The sequence below is a fragment of the Polypterus senegalus genome, chromosome 4, assembly GCF_016835505.1.
Source record: "Polypterus senegalus isolate Bchr_013 chromosome 4, ASM1683550v1, whole genome shotgun sequence".
Classification (NCBI taxonomy): Eukaryota; Metazoa; Chordata; class Cladistia; order Polypteriformes; family Polypteridae; genus Polypterus; species Polypterus senegalus.
Window position 1 is genome coordinate 217,433,027 of NC_053157.1, and position 15,865 is coordinate 217,448,891.

The 15,865-nt window shown below is 39.2% G+C and overlaps 1 gene segment (V, D, J or C); it reads left to right on the forward strand.

Moving 5' to 3' along the window:
• The first annotated feature begins 11,579 nt into the window (after positions 1-11,579).
• On the forward strand, positions 11,580-12,288 carry LOC120527969. The segment is given in 2 exon segments: positions 11,580-11,669; positions 11,800-12,288. Coding segments are annotated over 2 exon segments (360 nt in total).
• Positions 12,289-15,865: the final 3,577 nt, after the last annotated feature.

Sequence of the window (15,865 nt, forward strand, 5' to 3'; positions counted from 1 at the left end):
AATAAGACTCTGGGATTACTAGCATTGTTATTTATAATCTTGGTGAAATAGCAGCGCCTCTCAAGACGGACAGTGTTATTGTATTCTGTTATTTTAACTTTTAATATTTCATAGTGGATAGTTAATTTAGTCTTCCTCCATTTACGCTCATCTTTGCGGCACGTTCTCTTTAAATCAGACACTCTTTGGGTCTTCCATGGTATAACAATGCTAGAAGATTTTTAACAGTCTTTTCATGTGCAACTATGTCAACAGCAGCTCTCACTTTAGTGTTAAATCTTTCCACCTTACTATTTACATTATCCTCACTATTATAGTTGGCACTATAAACGGACTGATTGCTTAGAATGTTTGTAAATTTTAAAGCTGCTGATGAATCAAAGAAGCATTTTTTAACAATATGCTTCTCATGAGTGTTTTCTATCATTATTTCTATATTAAAAAGTAGAAGAAAATGGTCTGATAGACCGATATCAATGACCTACTTTATATCAACTTTTAGTCCTGTAGTAATCACTAAGTCTAACGTATGACCTGCTTTATGTGTAGGCTGATTAACAAGCTGTCTCAAATCAAAAGAGTCCAGGAGGTTCATAAATTCATGACCTGCTGTTATATTTATAGTCTGAGGTGTAAAGAGTGAAGAGAAAAGGAGAAAGGACTGTTCCTTGTGGTGCTCACATTCGTATCAGAAACACAGTCATCAATCCATCCATCCATTATCCAACCCGCTATATCCTAACTACAGGGTCACGGGGGTCTGCTGGAACCAATCCCAGCCAACACAGGGCGCAAAGCAGGAAACAAACCCCGGGCAGGATGCGCACGCACACACACCAGGGACAATTTAGAATCACCAATGCACCTATCCTGCATGTCTTTGGACTATGGGAGGAAACCGGAGTACCCAGAGGAAACCCACACAGACATGAGGAGAACATGCAAACTCCACACTGGGAGGACCTGGGAAGTGAATTCGGGTCTCCTAACTGCGAGGCAGCAGCACTACCTTCTGCGCCACCATGCCTCCTTCCAGTCATCAAGTTGCACAAAATGTGGTCTGCCTGATAGATAGTCCATTATCCACAAAACTATGGGCTCATTCACCAGTATATCTCTGAGATTACCTTTTAACAGGGATGGCTGGATGTTATTGAAGGCACTGGAGAAAATTGATAATAATTGAATTGCCAGCTTTGTTCCTGTGAGAATAAGCCTTGTAGAGCAGACAGATAATCGCATCCTCCACTTTAGTCTTTGTCCAATAGGTAAACTGCAGTGGTCCAGGTGGTCTACCACAAGAAGACTGATATAGTCCAGGAGTACGCTCTAAAAGGTCATGATAATGTGAGACACAAGTGCCACTGGTCTCTAATCATTAAGTGAAGAGGCAGCTTACCTTTTTTCCAAAAATGCAAGATGTTTGCTGCAGCAGTGGCCGGTTTTTGAAGCCTTAGGGACAGAAAGTTGGTCAGCACAGGCCTTAAGAACTCAAAGACTGACTCTATATGGTCCTGCAGCTTTCCCTGTGTGTAGCTTCCTCAGTTGTTTCCTTTCTTTTGTCTTCAGAGATGACACTGATGGTCAAAGGTGGACTCATTACTGGCCATTCCAGTTGATGTGGTAGGAGTTGTTGATGCAGGAGTGATGGTTTGGGGAGACTGGTTATTGGAAGAAGGTGGCAGTGGGAGGGAATATCTATTAAAAAATATCTGATAACTTTACTGCTAGATGCTGGGAAAATGCTTTGAAAGAAACATTTCGTATTAGGAACTTTGGCTGTACTGTGATCGGTTAATCAAATTTTATTTTATATAACATCATTAATAATACACACAATCATAGTCATAAAAAGTGCCTGTTAAAAGTATTCACCACATTTAGGGAGTTTTCACATTTTATTATTATACAAAATTTAATTAAAGTAGGTTTCATTTGTTTGTTTTTTAACAGTGATCAACAGAAAAAGTCTCTATTAATGTCAAAATGAAAACAAATCTCTTCAAAGTGTTCTAAATAATTGAATGCATAAGTATTCACCCCCATCAAGTTAGTATTTAGAAGATGGCAGCCATGACAGTCTTGAGACAGTTTGTCAGCTTTGCACATCTCCATACTGCCATTTTTCCACATTCATCTTTGCAAAACTGCTGAAGCTCTGTCAGGTCACATGGTGATCGTGAGTAAACAGCCATTTTCCAGACTAACCACAAATCTTCTATTGGATTGCGATCTGGACTCTAACCTGGCTGGTATTTTGCTTCCTTCATTTTACTCTTATGAGCCTTCTAGGACCTGCTGCAGAGAAGCATCCCCTCAGTGTGATGCTGCGGCCACTTAGCTTCACAGTGGTGATGTTGTGCTTTGATAATGTGCAATAGTTGGCTTATGCCATGCATGGGATTTAGTCTGATGGTCAAAAAGTTCAATTTTAGGCACATAAGTTGATGCAAACATGTTCTACCTGATTTCAAAGTCTCCCATGTGCCTTCTGCTGAGATGTTCTGTGCATTTGTGGTCTTTGCCACTGTCCATATGGCTGTGATTGGTGAACCTCCCAGACCACAGTTGTTTACTGCACAGTCTATCCAATGTCTGTCAATGTATCTTGTAACTCATTCAGTGTTCACAGAAGTCTCGTCTTCTTCATGTTTTGTGACTGGCTTGGTCTAGCAGATTTCCAGAAATGCCATACTCTTTCCATTTCTTAATGACTGATTTAACTGGATATTCACTGAATTTGATTTTCTTGTCTCCTTCCCTTGATTTGCAGTTTTCATGGATTTTCTTGGAGTTCTTTGGTCTTCTTTGTGTTGGTTAGTCCACTGTAGTGACTCACCACAAGTTGCATCTTCCAGGTTCTCTCCATAGGTGATCAACGGGATTCAAATCAGGACCCGTAGAAGGCTACTTCAGAGTCCAATGTTTTGTTCTTAGCCATTCTTGGGTGCGTTTAGCTGTGTATTTTGGGTTATTATTCTGTCAGAGGATCCATGACCTGCAGCTGAGAAAGAACTTTCTGACAGTGGGCAGTATGTTTCACTCCAGAATTTATTAATATTCTTGAGATTTTATTGTTTCCTGCACAGACTCAAAGGCACCTTATGCCAGATGTAGCAAAGCAGGCCCGATCCTCCTTAATGTTTCACAGAAGGCATGGTGTTCTATGGACATAGAGCTGATATAACTTGTCAAAAAGCTCCAGTTTCATCTTTTTATCCAAAGGATATTCTCCTAGAAGCACTGTGGCTTGTCAAGTATGCATTTCAGCAAATTCCACTCTGGCTTTTTTATGTTTTTCTTTAAACAGTGGAGTCCTCCTTGATCGCTTTCCATTCAGCCCACTGTCACTCAAAAAGGAATGGATAGTGCAATCAGACATTGATGAACCTCACCTTTGAAGTTCAGCTTGTATGATTCTTTGTCCGAAGGCTGCTTCTTGGTTCCTGCCTTTGTGATCTGGGATCATTCTCACTGATTCTCACTGCCCTTCTGCCCTTCCAGAGAGGTTGGCTACAGTCCCATGTACTGTACTTTATACTTCTTAATAATATTTGCAACTGTCATCACAGGAACATCAAGCTGTTCTCCATTTAAAGAGGCTGAATGATTGATTGCATAATTGATGATATATGTGATGCTAGTTCAAAAAAACAACTAATTTGAAAAATCACTCTAATCCAATTATTTATGCTGTTTTTTAGAGGTACCAACAAACCTGTCCAGGCCATTTTAGAATATCTTTGTGGATTAAGCAATACTTTATCTTTTCACACTTACATGGCACAAGCAATGTTCTTAAACCTGGAAGAAAACCACACTAACCAAAGGGATTTATACACAAACTTGAATTATAAATGGTGATCAAATTCCAACTTTCTAAAAACATCACAGTCCTCAGCATTGGTCACCTTCAAAATAGCAGATTCGGCACTGAGATGGGCACTAAAACCAGACTTAAATGTATGAAAGATCTGGTGTTTGTTTAAAAAAGTCCAGCGCTGAGAAAGAACTGCCTTAGATTTTAGCCAGAAAGAGTAACTGAGTGTATGCGAATAATAGTATAGTTTGTATTCCACAGAGATCATCAGACACAGTGAGTTCAATTGCATTTGTAATCTGGACACCCATGCTCCTTGCTCATGGTAAGCATTGTGAAAAAATGTACAGAACATTAATTTCAAATTTAATTGCATTTTTTTTTTTATATATGTAACAACTGAATTAATGCACAGTGATATAACTGACAAGACTTATCACTTGGGCAAGTAGCCATTATCTTTGTCTTTGATTGACTATCTTATTTTTTTTAAAGATTATGCCAGTGAGGTTGTTCTCCATCAGCCTTCATTACAGAATGCAACCCCAGGGCAGAGTGTCCCTCTCAATTGTAAAGCCATTTTTTTAAACTGCTGGTATCATCAGAGGTAAACCAGCTCCTTGTTTATTCCATTAATAGATCCCAGTCTACCATTCTTGAGAATATCAACAGTAGCTATTCAGGAACTGATTTCACTCTGACCATCAATAAGGTTGAACCTGAAGACATAAGACATTACTAATGTCAGCAGTAGAACCAGTGGCCTTTAACACAGTGAGAAAGTCGTACAAAAAACTCCTTGTCTTAAGCATTCAGCTATGACAGTGTGAACAGAGACATGAAAATCACAGATATGGAGGCTGATAAAGAAATGATGAGATGCTGAGAGTTTATTGAGATGACAAAAACACAACTCAGCAAGGCAACTTTTAGAGACTGTATCTAAATAATAAGAATAATAATATATTTTATTCATATAGCACCTTTCCCATGCTCAAGGTATGCTCTCCCCACTTCTACATTGATTTTCATGCATGTTTGTCCCATATTCCAGACTAGCCATCCCCTGTGGCTTCGCCCGTATTAGTGATACAGGACAGTGAGGAGGGCCCGGTTCAGCTCTCCTGACGTCACTCTTCCCCCTCCTCCTCATCCCGCAGCCTCTGTCTCGGATTAGCACAAATATATCGCTCCTGCAAGTGAACTATGATTCTTAGTACAATGAGAAAAGTCGCAAAATCAACTGGAATATTCAAGCAAATTATAAGAAAAAAAAGATCCAAATTCGTTAAGTAGTTCTCTCGTTCACTAACTAAGCGGAGTTAAAGGTATGCGTGAGTGAGGAGGGCCCAACCCCCCTCCCCACAACCTGATTAGTCTCTCTCAGATTCACGGTAATAAATCGGTACTGCAAGCGTATTGTGATATTTAGCGCGATGAGTAAGGCGCAAAATCAAGGGAATGTTCAAGTAAATTATGGAAAAAAACCTGATCTAAATCCATTAAGTAGTTACCTCGTGAAAAGTGGACAGACATACAAACGGGTCTAAAATTTTATAAGAAATTTCACGCTTGAACCACAAAATTTTTTTAAACTGTTTCTTAGCGAGCACCTAAGGGCCAAGGGTAACCTACATTCGTCAAAAGTCCTCATGGTTCCGGAGATTTCGTGATGAGTGAGTCAGTGGTATTTGGCTTTTATATATATAGATTAACTGTTAGTCGTAATTTGGCATGATGTGAAGAGCGGCTCCTGTGACAGACTGGCACCCTTTCTGTGGTTGGTTTCTACCTTGCATTTGGTACTGATCTGTTTGGATTAAGCAGGTTCAAGAATGGATGAATGAATAAATAGAAAGTCACAGACTTAACATGTGTCACTAATTACACAGATATGATATTTGTTGTTAGATCATCCATAGACTTTCGCTGCTCCCGTTTCATGCAAGATATTTTTTTTCTCTATCCCACGACAATGTAATAATAGAATGTATGGCCGAAAACGGCTTAACAATACATTTTTCCCAAAAAGATGGTGCAGTATCTCCGATTTTACCAAAAAGCTCTAAATATTAGAAATTAAGAATTTGGATAACATTAACACTTATTGCTATCCATCCATCATTTCCTTATCCTGCTAATTCAGTTCATGGGTCAGGGGGCAGCTGGAGCCTTTTGTAACAGTTATGAGGTGCAAGGCAAGAAGAGCACCTGGACAAGGCTTCTAATTCATTCACTTCACAACTTCATGCCACCAATCCCAATGAAACAATAAATAATGGAAGCTGCTACTTCGTATTTGAACCTTGATAGATTTCCCTTCTTCTTCCCTCTTCCTGCAGTGTATCTGTGAATTCTGTTTGTTTCTTTGTGATTGAGTAAGGTCTAAAAGATATATGTCCACAGTAACAACTTCCTTCGTTTTCATATTGAACATCTATAATCATCAGACTAAATTTTGTGCCTGACCCAGTGCCCACACACTGGCTGGGCACAACAAAGACACACATTCATTTGAATAATAATTAGTTCTGGATCTTCTCCTCACTTCTGGTCATGCCATTTCAGCTCTGTAGTTTAATGGATGGAACAAAACACCTGCCAATGCACTCTCAGACGAGGCTAGGAAGGTTGATGGGGATGGGTGGGCTGTCCAAAAACAGGGCCTGTTCAAGCCCATTGAGGCATTCCCTGTGTGATTTTGGGCTATACAAGAAATAAACTGTTGTTGATGGATCCTCCATCCTGGTCACACTCTGCCAAAACACTGTCAAACCTTCATTTTTGTTTTTAAATGCTTCATTGTAATATTATTGGAATTTTATTTAGTTCATTGAAATGATAACATGCATATAAAAAGAACAAGTGTCTGAAGTAAGTCAGTTCACTTTAAGTACTCCACATATAATAATTCTTTTTTTTTTGCATGTATACAGCACTTTTCTCACTACTCAAAGCGCTCAGCAATTGCAGGTTAAGGGCCTTGCTCAAGGGCCCAACAGAGCAGAGTCCCTTTTGGCATTTACGGGATTCGAACCAGCAACCTTCCGGTTGATAGTGCGGATCTCTAGCCTCAGAGCCAACACAAACATTCAAACAGGTGTGCCTGAAAAGCATACATTTTCACCGAACAAAAGGCACTTTTAGATTCAGCTAAATATTTTAATGCAGTGTGACAGCTATTTCTGTTGTGATGATCTGGAATTAATCAGTTATGGACATTAATCAATCAATCGATCAGTTATGACTTTGCGTTTCACAGCAAAGCACAATAACTACTGAGACACTTTGGTAAGGTCCACTTTATTACCTTTCTCTGTAAATAGGACTGATTGTTATTGGACTTCTATTCATTCTGTGTAACTGAAATACACACTCAGAATAAACATTAGAAAATATAATTAGATATATATTGACATAAAAAATGAGATGCAAGATAGATGAGACACATATACAGTATAAAACACAGGAGTGGTTGCTCTTACTTCGTTTGGAGGGCTTCAGAAGTTTCGCATTTAGCGTTTCACTTTTGGAATTTTAGCATGACATCGCGGTCAGCTTGGCCTTGCTCTAATGCACAAGCACAAATAAATTAAAATTAAAAGCTTTAGCAGTAATTTATTTCATTTCCAAATTAGTTAAAAGCTTGCAAAAACTGTACTGTATGCTGTACACACAGTGGTTGATGATCCAACATGAGAAAGCTGGTCTTTGGATGGTTGTTTGCTTATTCATTGAAGTTCTCATTTATGTTGGTACAGTTGAAAGTGGCATTACTATGAGAGTGTGAGGGGTGCACTGGTTGACACCATCCAAGGGGGTGACAATAAAAAGACTGCCTAAATTCCACATGCATTGGCAATTCCATGCGTATTGAAACAATTGAGTGTCTGTGGGCTGAAATCATTAAGGATGATGTCCCCATCCCTGCTCCATGTGTGCCATTAATAATAGGAATTACTGCACTGCATTAATTGGCTAGATGTCTGTGCTCTGCATTGGTTAAAGTAGGTTAAGGAGCTGTACTCCTTAAATTAGTTCACGCGTTTGTTTTCAGTCGACTAGATTACTGTAACGCACTCCTCTCAGGACTACCCAAGAAAGACATAAATCGTTTGCAACTAGTGCAGAATGCAGCTGCTAGAATCCTAACTAGGAAAAGAAAATCCGAGCACATCTCTCCAGTTTTAATGTCACTACACTGGTTGCCTGTGTCATTCAGGATTGACTTTAAAATTCTGCTTATGGTTTATAAAGCCTTAAATAATCTCGCACCATCGTATATATCTGAATGTCTGACACCTTATATTCCAAATCGTAGCCTCAGATCTTCAAATGAGTGTCTCCTTAGAATTCCAAAAGCTAAACTTAAAAGAAGTGGTGAGGCGGCCTTCTGCTGCTATGCACCTAAAATCTGGAATAGCCTGGAATTCGCCAGGCTGATACAGTAGAGCACTTTAAAACACTGCTGAAAACACATTACTTTAACATGGCCTTTCTATAACTTCAATTTAACTTAATTTAACTTAATCCTGATACTCTATATATTCAATTTCCTCATAATAACTATTCATGGTGGCTCTAAAATCCGTACTAACCTCTACTCTCTCTTCTGTTTCTTTTTCTTTTTTTCTTTTTCTGTTTCTGTTTTCTTTTGCCTGCACCACCACCACCTACTCAAAGCTTCATGATGCTCCAACAATGATGGATGGATTAAAGGGCAGAATTCTACGTGACCATCTTCATCAAGCCCTTCCGTGAGAACCCTAAGTCCAAAGAGGACTGTTTCATTTATGTTAGGTAGAATGGCCAGAGGGGACTGGGCGGTCTCATGGTCTGGAATCCCTACAGATTTTATTTTTCTCCAGCCGTCTGGAGTTTTTTTTTGTTTTTTCTGTCCCCCCTGGCCATTGAACCTTACTCTTATTCGATGTTAATTAATGTTGATTTATCTTGTTTTATTATTGTGTCTTCTATTTTTCTATTCTTTAATATGTAAAGCACTTTGAGCTACTGTTTGTATAAAAATGTGCTATATAAATAAATGTTGTTGTTGTTGTTGTACTCATTGAGTCACCTAGAAACCTGTCAGTGTCTTAATAGAGCCTTGAATGACAGCAATCTAGTGACACAACTGAATAGTAAAGCGGTTTTATGATACCAGTTCTTTCATGAGTTCAACCAATTCATTAGTGACAAGCATGGCATACATCTAGGATCAAGTGAGTGTTTGCTTGAACACATTCTATGTTTTTTGCCATCTGGTTTTTTATCTGTGTCTGTGGTGTGGCATTGTCTTCTTCAGTTCAATATAGGTGTTGGGTTCCTTGTCCTCTGCAATTTAAAAGGGAAAAGCAGAACTCTTGTTGGGCAGAGAATACAGGACTTGAGGTCTCTAACTTTAATGTGAGGCTTTTTGCTCCCAGATTGTGTTTCAAAGAGTGGCACCAAAAATAACCACTAACACATGTACAGAGCATTCATCCTGGCATACATTTAGAGCTTGCATATCATAAATCACACACCTTTCCACACTTCACCCAGTTGCCATTTTCTAAATAGCACCAAGTGTAAGTGTTACATTCATTATGATAGCCACAACACTATAGGGGTTGCTACTTAAACAGTTTTGAGAGGATTCTCGTCCCCATCTTCATCGAAGGGCGGTCACTGGAAGAAGAAATATAATCTCACAGAATGTTATCCAAGTCATTTATGTATAATTAACAGTACATGTAACTAAATTCTCCAGTGTGACTCTTCTGTCCCCTGAATCTGATTCTACTGCATTTCCATTTCATGCTGTTAATCCCCTAACAAGTACTATTCGCTCATGCTTGTGTGACGATGTGGGTTCAGCTCGATGCTCCTATCGCTGTTAGGGAGCCCTTGAACCCAACACCGTCGATAGTTATAACCGAGGTGAGCTAGACAGTGAGGCAACAACAAAGCAAGGGGATGATGTAAAAAAAAAGTGCGTAAGTGCTTTTATTTAAAATCCAACAAAACAAAGTGTTCAATTAATTAAGTGCAGTAATTCAAAACTGTTCAATAAATAAATAATCCAATAAAAGAGTTGTGAAATAGTGGAGGTTAAAAATACACAAATACAATCCTTTAAAACAAGGTTAAAACGTTGCTGGAAGCATTCTTAAAACAGTGACACTTCTGGTGTTTCTTTTACTCTAGCGTCTCTCCTGCTTCACCCGTCTGGGCCCCGCAGCAGGAGAGTCGACCTCTCTGCAACTGTCCTTTCTCTCACTTACACGGGTCTGGAGGCCTCCCGATCCCTGGCTTCGGTCACGCACTCATCCCAGTCCCGAGACTTGGGTCTCACCCAACAACCAGGACACACACGCTGGGGAATCCACCACCAAGCCTCCCAACTCCCGCTGCCTTTCCGGTCTTCTGCAGCCAGTCGCCCTTCACTGGTCACTCCCGCTACTTGATCACTCAGCGGGAGCGACCACTACTACGACTCCTGGGTGTCGGCCTAACACCCAGGCTTCCACACAGCTGCCTGCGAGCATTCTCTTGCTCGCTCGTTCTCCATCCACACACCGGCTCTCTCTCTCTCGCGTCCTCCTTTCTCCAGCCACCTCCGTCTTTCTTTTCTTTGTTCTTCTATTTCTTTTTTTTTTTGTTTTCTTTTTCTTCCTCCCGCTAACTGTCTCGGGCTTCTCTTTATATGCAGAGAGGACATGGCAGCTGCAGCACATTAGCCCCAGGAACAATCACCTGTGCACTTAGGTCAGAAACGGCAACACCGCAGATCGCCCTGAGACGCTACAGCCACCACTCCCCCACGCCAAGCCGCGAGCACGGTGATTATTTATTTAAAACAAAACTTTGCTGGAAGAGCTGTGGACACATATCACCACAGCTTGCCTAAGGAGACTTCTGATTTTTTTTTACACATTATGACAACAATCCGATATTTGATTTCATTTACTTTTCTTATACTTGTGATATGTAATTGTGATATGTAGAGCACCTTGTTATGGTGTAATCAGCTTGGTTGGATTGAAAAGAATATAGTAGAAATAAATATGTCGCTCTTTAGACGGCCATCCTGTACACATGGGCAGATGACATTTTTATTTATTATTTTTACACTTTATCTAAAAGAAGGAAAAAAATATAACAAGATTCAGAACTTTTTTACATGCAAATTGAGTTGGCGATCATAACTAAATATCTAAAGATTAATTTTTTAAAATTTGAGGATTTTCTTAAGATATATGACCATTGTAACAATAAATGCGAATAAAAGCAAAAGGTTTGACGTGTCCTTTATTTGCAGTGCAATAAACATTCAATACATCTGCTCAATGCCTGCTTTTTAAAACCCAAGATCATGCTATAATAATAGAAAACTGTTAAAAAGTACTTCTGCTACATGATTCCTATATGTAGCCTCATCCTCATTTGTGACAGCATTGCAAATGTGGTGTCATCAGCAAATTAAACTATTAAAGAATTATGTGCAGAAAGATATTTATTCTTCAGCCTCACCCTCTGCTCAGAATTAAAATCCAACTGCTGGTAACACAAGAATTGGCGGCTACTCACGTCTATCAGTTTGTGAAAAGGCATTTTAGGAAGAATTTTTAAATCATCTCTAACAGGGTTTAGCTATTTGCAAAGTAAAAAAAAACATGTGAAAGTTTACTGGAGCCCTGGGGAGGAAGTTGCTTTGCATAGATGCCACCCTGTCTGTCACCATTTCTCATTTCAGATCTCTGCCAGGGTTTAAAACTTCATTACTGAGGCACACTAAGATGATCCAAAGCAGCAATGACTTCACCACTGCTCACCGTCTTTCTCTTTCTCACATTATACAGTCAAGGTAAGAAGCTGTTTAATAACTGATGTTATAAAACAAATGCAAACCTAGTTTATGAATTAAATGGTTTGCTATTTTTGAACCCAATTAAAACTTAATAAATATTACATGATTGTGGCTTTTTCATTTGCAGACTCCAGTTGTGAGACTACGGTAATTCAGACTCCGAAGTCCAAATCACTCTCTGTGGGAGACAATGTTGACTTTACATGTACAACCAGCACTGATGTGAGTAGTTATGTAGCCTGGTACCACCAGAGACCTGGAGAAGCTCCTAAGCTCCTGATCTACCTGGCAGATATACTTGCAAGTGACATCCCTAGTCGCTTCAGTGGCAGCGGATCAGAGACTGAATACACACTGACTATCACTGGAGTCCAGGCTGAGGATGCAGGACATTACTACTGTCAACAGTACGATGAGTTTCCTCTCACACGGTGACAGAGAGCCGTACAAAAACCTCTCTTAACATCTGAACAGCCTGCAGGTGCTTTACAAAGGCACCAGAGTGGCACTTTATTAATACCCTGCTTCTGTACGATGTTACTGTTAGTCATAAGGACATTGATTCAACTTGTACAGTTCAACTTTTTTATTTTTATGGTGGGATTGTTCTTTTATAAACCGGATAGCAGCTAATCAACCAAAAGCTGCATCTTATAGTGTCACATTATTTGAAATAAATAATTACATGTGGAAAGGCGTGGTACTTGTTGCTAATACTTAACCACTTCTGGACCCTGGGATCACAACACATTTTCCCGGAGTCCACGTAACCTTTTCTGCACATATTTTGTTTTCTCTCCAACATCCGACAAACACATCTGGTAAAATATTGAGAACACCAGATTGGGTCTGTGTGGGTGGGCGCACAAGTTTCCCTACAGCAGACTGGTGCCCTGTCCAGTGTTGGCTCCTGGCTTCAGGGACAGCAAAGCTAAAAACAGAAATATAATAATATGTAGATTAAAAAATAAATAAAATATTAGTTTAATTTCAAAAAGAGAATCTTAGTTTTAAAAAGTAAATAATAATATGTCTAATCAAAGTTCTATACAATTATAAAAATGAAAATCTCTGAAATGTAGATTTTTTTTTTTTTTTTTACTTTGAGAACCTTTTAAATCCATTGTTTGGGCTTGCACACTCTCCACTGGCAAGTTTGCTGAGAATTATGTGAATAATAAGGACATGCGTCATTTATATAGATAGATGGATAGTGTCAAACATGAAAGCATGGGGAGCATTTTACAGGATTCGAGTAGAAAGAAAATATGGTGAAGGACAGGAGTGTGACACCATCGCTAGCCACTGTTCCATGTGCCACCTTGTAATGGATGAGAAGAATTCTGCAGAAGACCACTCCCTTGTTTCACAAGCACCCCTTCTTCAATTCCTAGCACTATATAAACATATCTACCACTGGAAGTTGCCTTTCATTTATGGAACAGCTTCACATGTGAATGGAGCTGCACACTTTCTAGCGTAGTCTGAGTGTTCTCCCCATGTGTGAGTGAGTGACTTTTCCATTCACATCCCAAAGATGTGTGTGTTAGTTAGACTGACAACTCAAAATGTGTTCTCATATGAGGGCAAGCAAATGTGTGTGTCAATGTTCTTCTTGATGGACTGATGCTCTGCCCAGTGTTTACACCAGGAATTCCTAGGACAGGCATTAACCACTGTCACACTGAACTGGACAATGGTTGGATCATTTATGGTAAAGGATAACCTTACCAGCTGGAGTTGTATTACATGATTTCCAAACCCATACTGTGGTTTGGTTTTGTTTTTATGTTGCAGCCAATCAGGCATTCACAATTGAATAAAATCACTTTTTAGTAATTTTCTAACCCACAGAGTCCTAAACAGGTTTTGGGTATCTATATCAGCTAGCACAGGGTTCAAGGAAGAAACAATCCTTGGACATGGCACCAGTACATTGCAGGTAAACACTTTTACACACACACACACACAAGGGCCAATTTAGTATCGCTAAGCCACGTAACCTGCATGTCTTTGGACTGAGGAAGGAAACCCACATAAACCCAAAGAAAATTTGCAAACTCCACTCAGGGAAGACCTGAGACACGAACCCTGGTCTCCCTACTGCACTGTTTTTTGTCATTGTTCATTCTTAAAATGTTTACTTTGGAGTGCAGTGTCTTGACTTTTTTTAGTCCATTTTATATACAGAATTATTTCCAAGGAGATTGATAGCTGCTTTTATCAGAAAACACAGTCATATTTCATGTATCGGTTTTAATTTTGTAAAAAGCAAAATTGACTTAAGCTGCTTAAACCTTTGATTTTACCTTAAATAAAAGTAGAACTGCTAATGTTGCCAGAGAACACAACTTTTTAATTTCCTAAAGTACGTTTAAGAGAATGAGTGCCTCATATAATACTAATAATAATAATAATAATAATAATTTTAATTTAAATAGAACCTTTCTTATGCATAAAATGCTTATATACAGCACATACAGATGTACAGAAGAGTACAAAATCATTCACACCAAGATATTTAAGTGTATAATCAAATGGTCAATATGCAAATATTAGTAAAAGTTATTCAAAAAATGTGTAACATTTCCTATTGAATCCAAACTCAGTCCAGTGTTAAATCAGCTTAAATGTGGACAAAGCAGGAGTCTATATTACTCTGTTAATTCAAAGTATACCTTATACTTTGATTACAAATTAGATTAGGATGTGTTCACAAAATAAACTACGTGATTGAAGTGGAAATTTCGAGATTAAAGTTGACATTTCATGCTTTTTTCCCACTGTGCGCCTATTTTTTTTCTCTGTAAACTAATAATCTTTCATATGACACTCAGACGGTGGGCTACAACTTGCCTTTTCATGGCGACTTTGATAACTGACAACTTCTGTTTTATTTTGGGCACTGTGTGACTTTGAACTTGCGCTTTCGAGTTTCTCCGACACTCTATGTCATTCGATCAACTTCCTTTTGTTGTTTATACCACTGTTTAAACCAACAAATAGTATGTTTTTCCTTGCCTCCACTTGGTATTCGCTGAAATTCTTCTATTTCCCCCTGTGCTTTTGCCATTACCTTTTCACAGAACGCTGAGCTGAAGGGCTATTTATGTTGATTTGCATATTCAAAGAGGAGTAATTCTGGGAGGAGACGGGGCGGGACAGCAGGCGCATGCACATGCGTTACTGACCGGGATTTATGTAGCGGCAGAATGTGGAAGTTGGCGTTCACACAGATTTATGCGTCTGGATTTTTTTGTGCATAAGCACATTTCCGCTTTTCTCCAAACGACATGTTATAGTGTGAATTCTTCGCATGGCGTTATGCATGAGGACCCTGGTCAGGGACTCCCTGCAGCTGCACTCCAAAGCCTGTAAAGGTTTTTGTTTGTTTCCTTCTCATTGTGTGAGATGGAGCTCATAGTGCTGCTGACAGTAATAATCACCCACATCTTCAGACTGGACTCCTTTAATGGTCAGCGAGAACACAGTCCCAGATCTGCAAACAGTGAAACAGCTCGGTGTCCCCGACACTCGGCTACCCACTGAAGAAAACAGGAGTTTGGGTTTTTCTCCAGGCCTCTGCAGGTACCAAGCCAGGCTGCTAGTTAAATCAGAGGAACTGGACATGCAGTCAAGAGTGACTTGATCTCCAAGGAGAACAGATTTCTCCAATGGCTTCTGGGTCAAAGCATCTGCCCTGTACTGTCTGGAAAATATATCAGGAAAAGGAGCACACTGAGTAAAGAAACAATGTCACCTACTTCACACATTAGGAAACAATTTTAATTCTATTGTTCTGTTGGAAAAGAGGTTAAAGAAATTAAAGATATTAATAGTAATAATCCACCTTCTATGATTTGTTACAGTTTTAAATGATGGTGAAACATTTGTTCTAATATTTCTTTGAAAAATTATTAATAATTTAAAATTCTATATTTTTTCATATTTCTTACACTGAGCAAACAGAGTTGCAGTCCACAACAGAAGCGTCACTGAGTCCATGTTCTCCAGAGGTGTTTAGTTCTGAAATATGTTCACACTTTTAATAAAACAGCAGAGCAGCCAAGCATAATCAGCATGCAAGTCACGTCAAGCATGTAAATCTGAACATCATAAAGGGAGTGGTCGTTCACACATACCGTCTTTAGCCACATAGGGAAGCGACCCTTCATATTATAACTTCCTCTTCT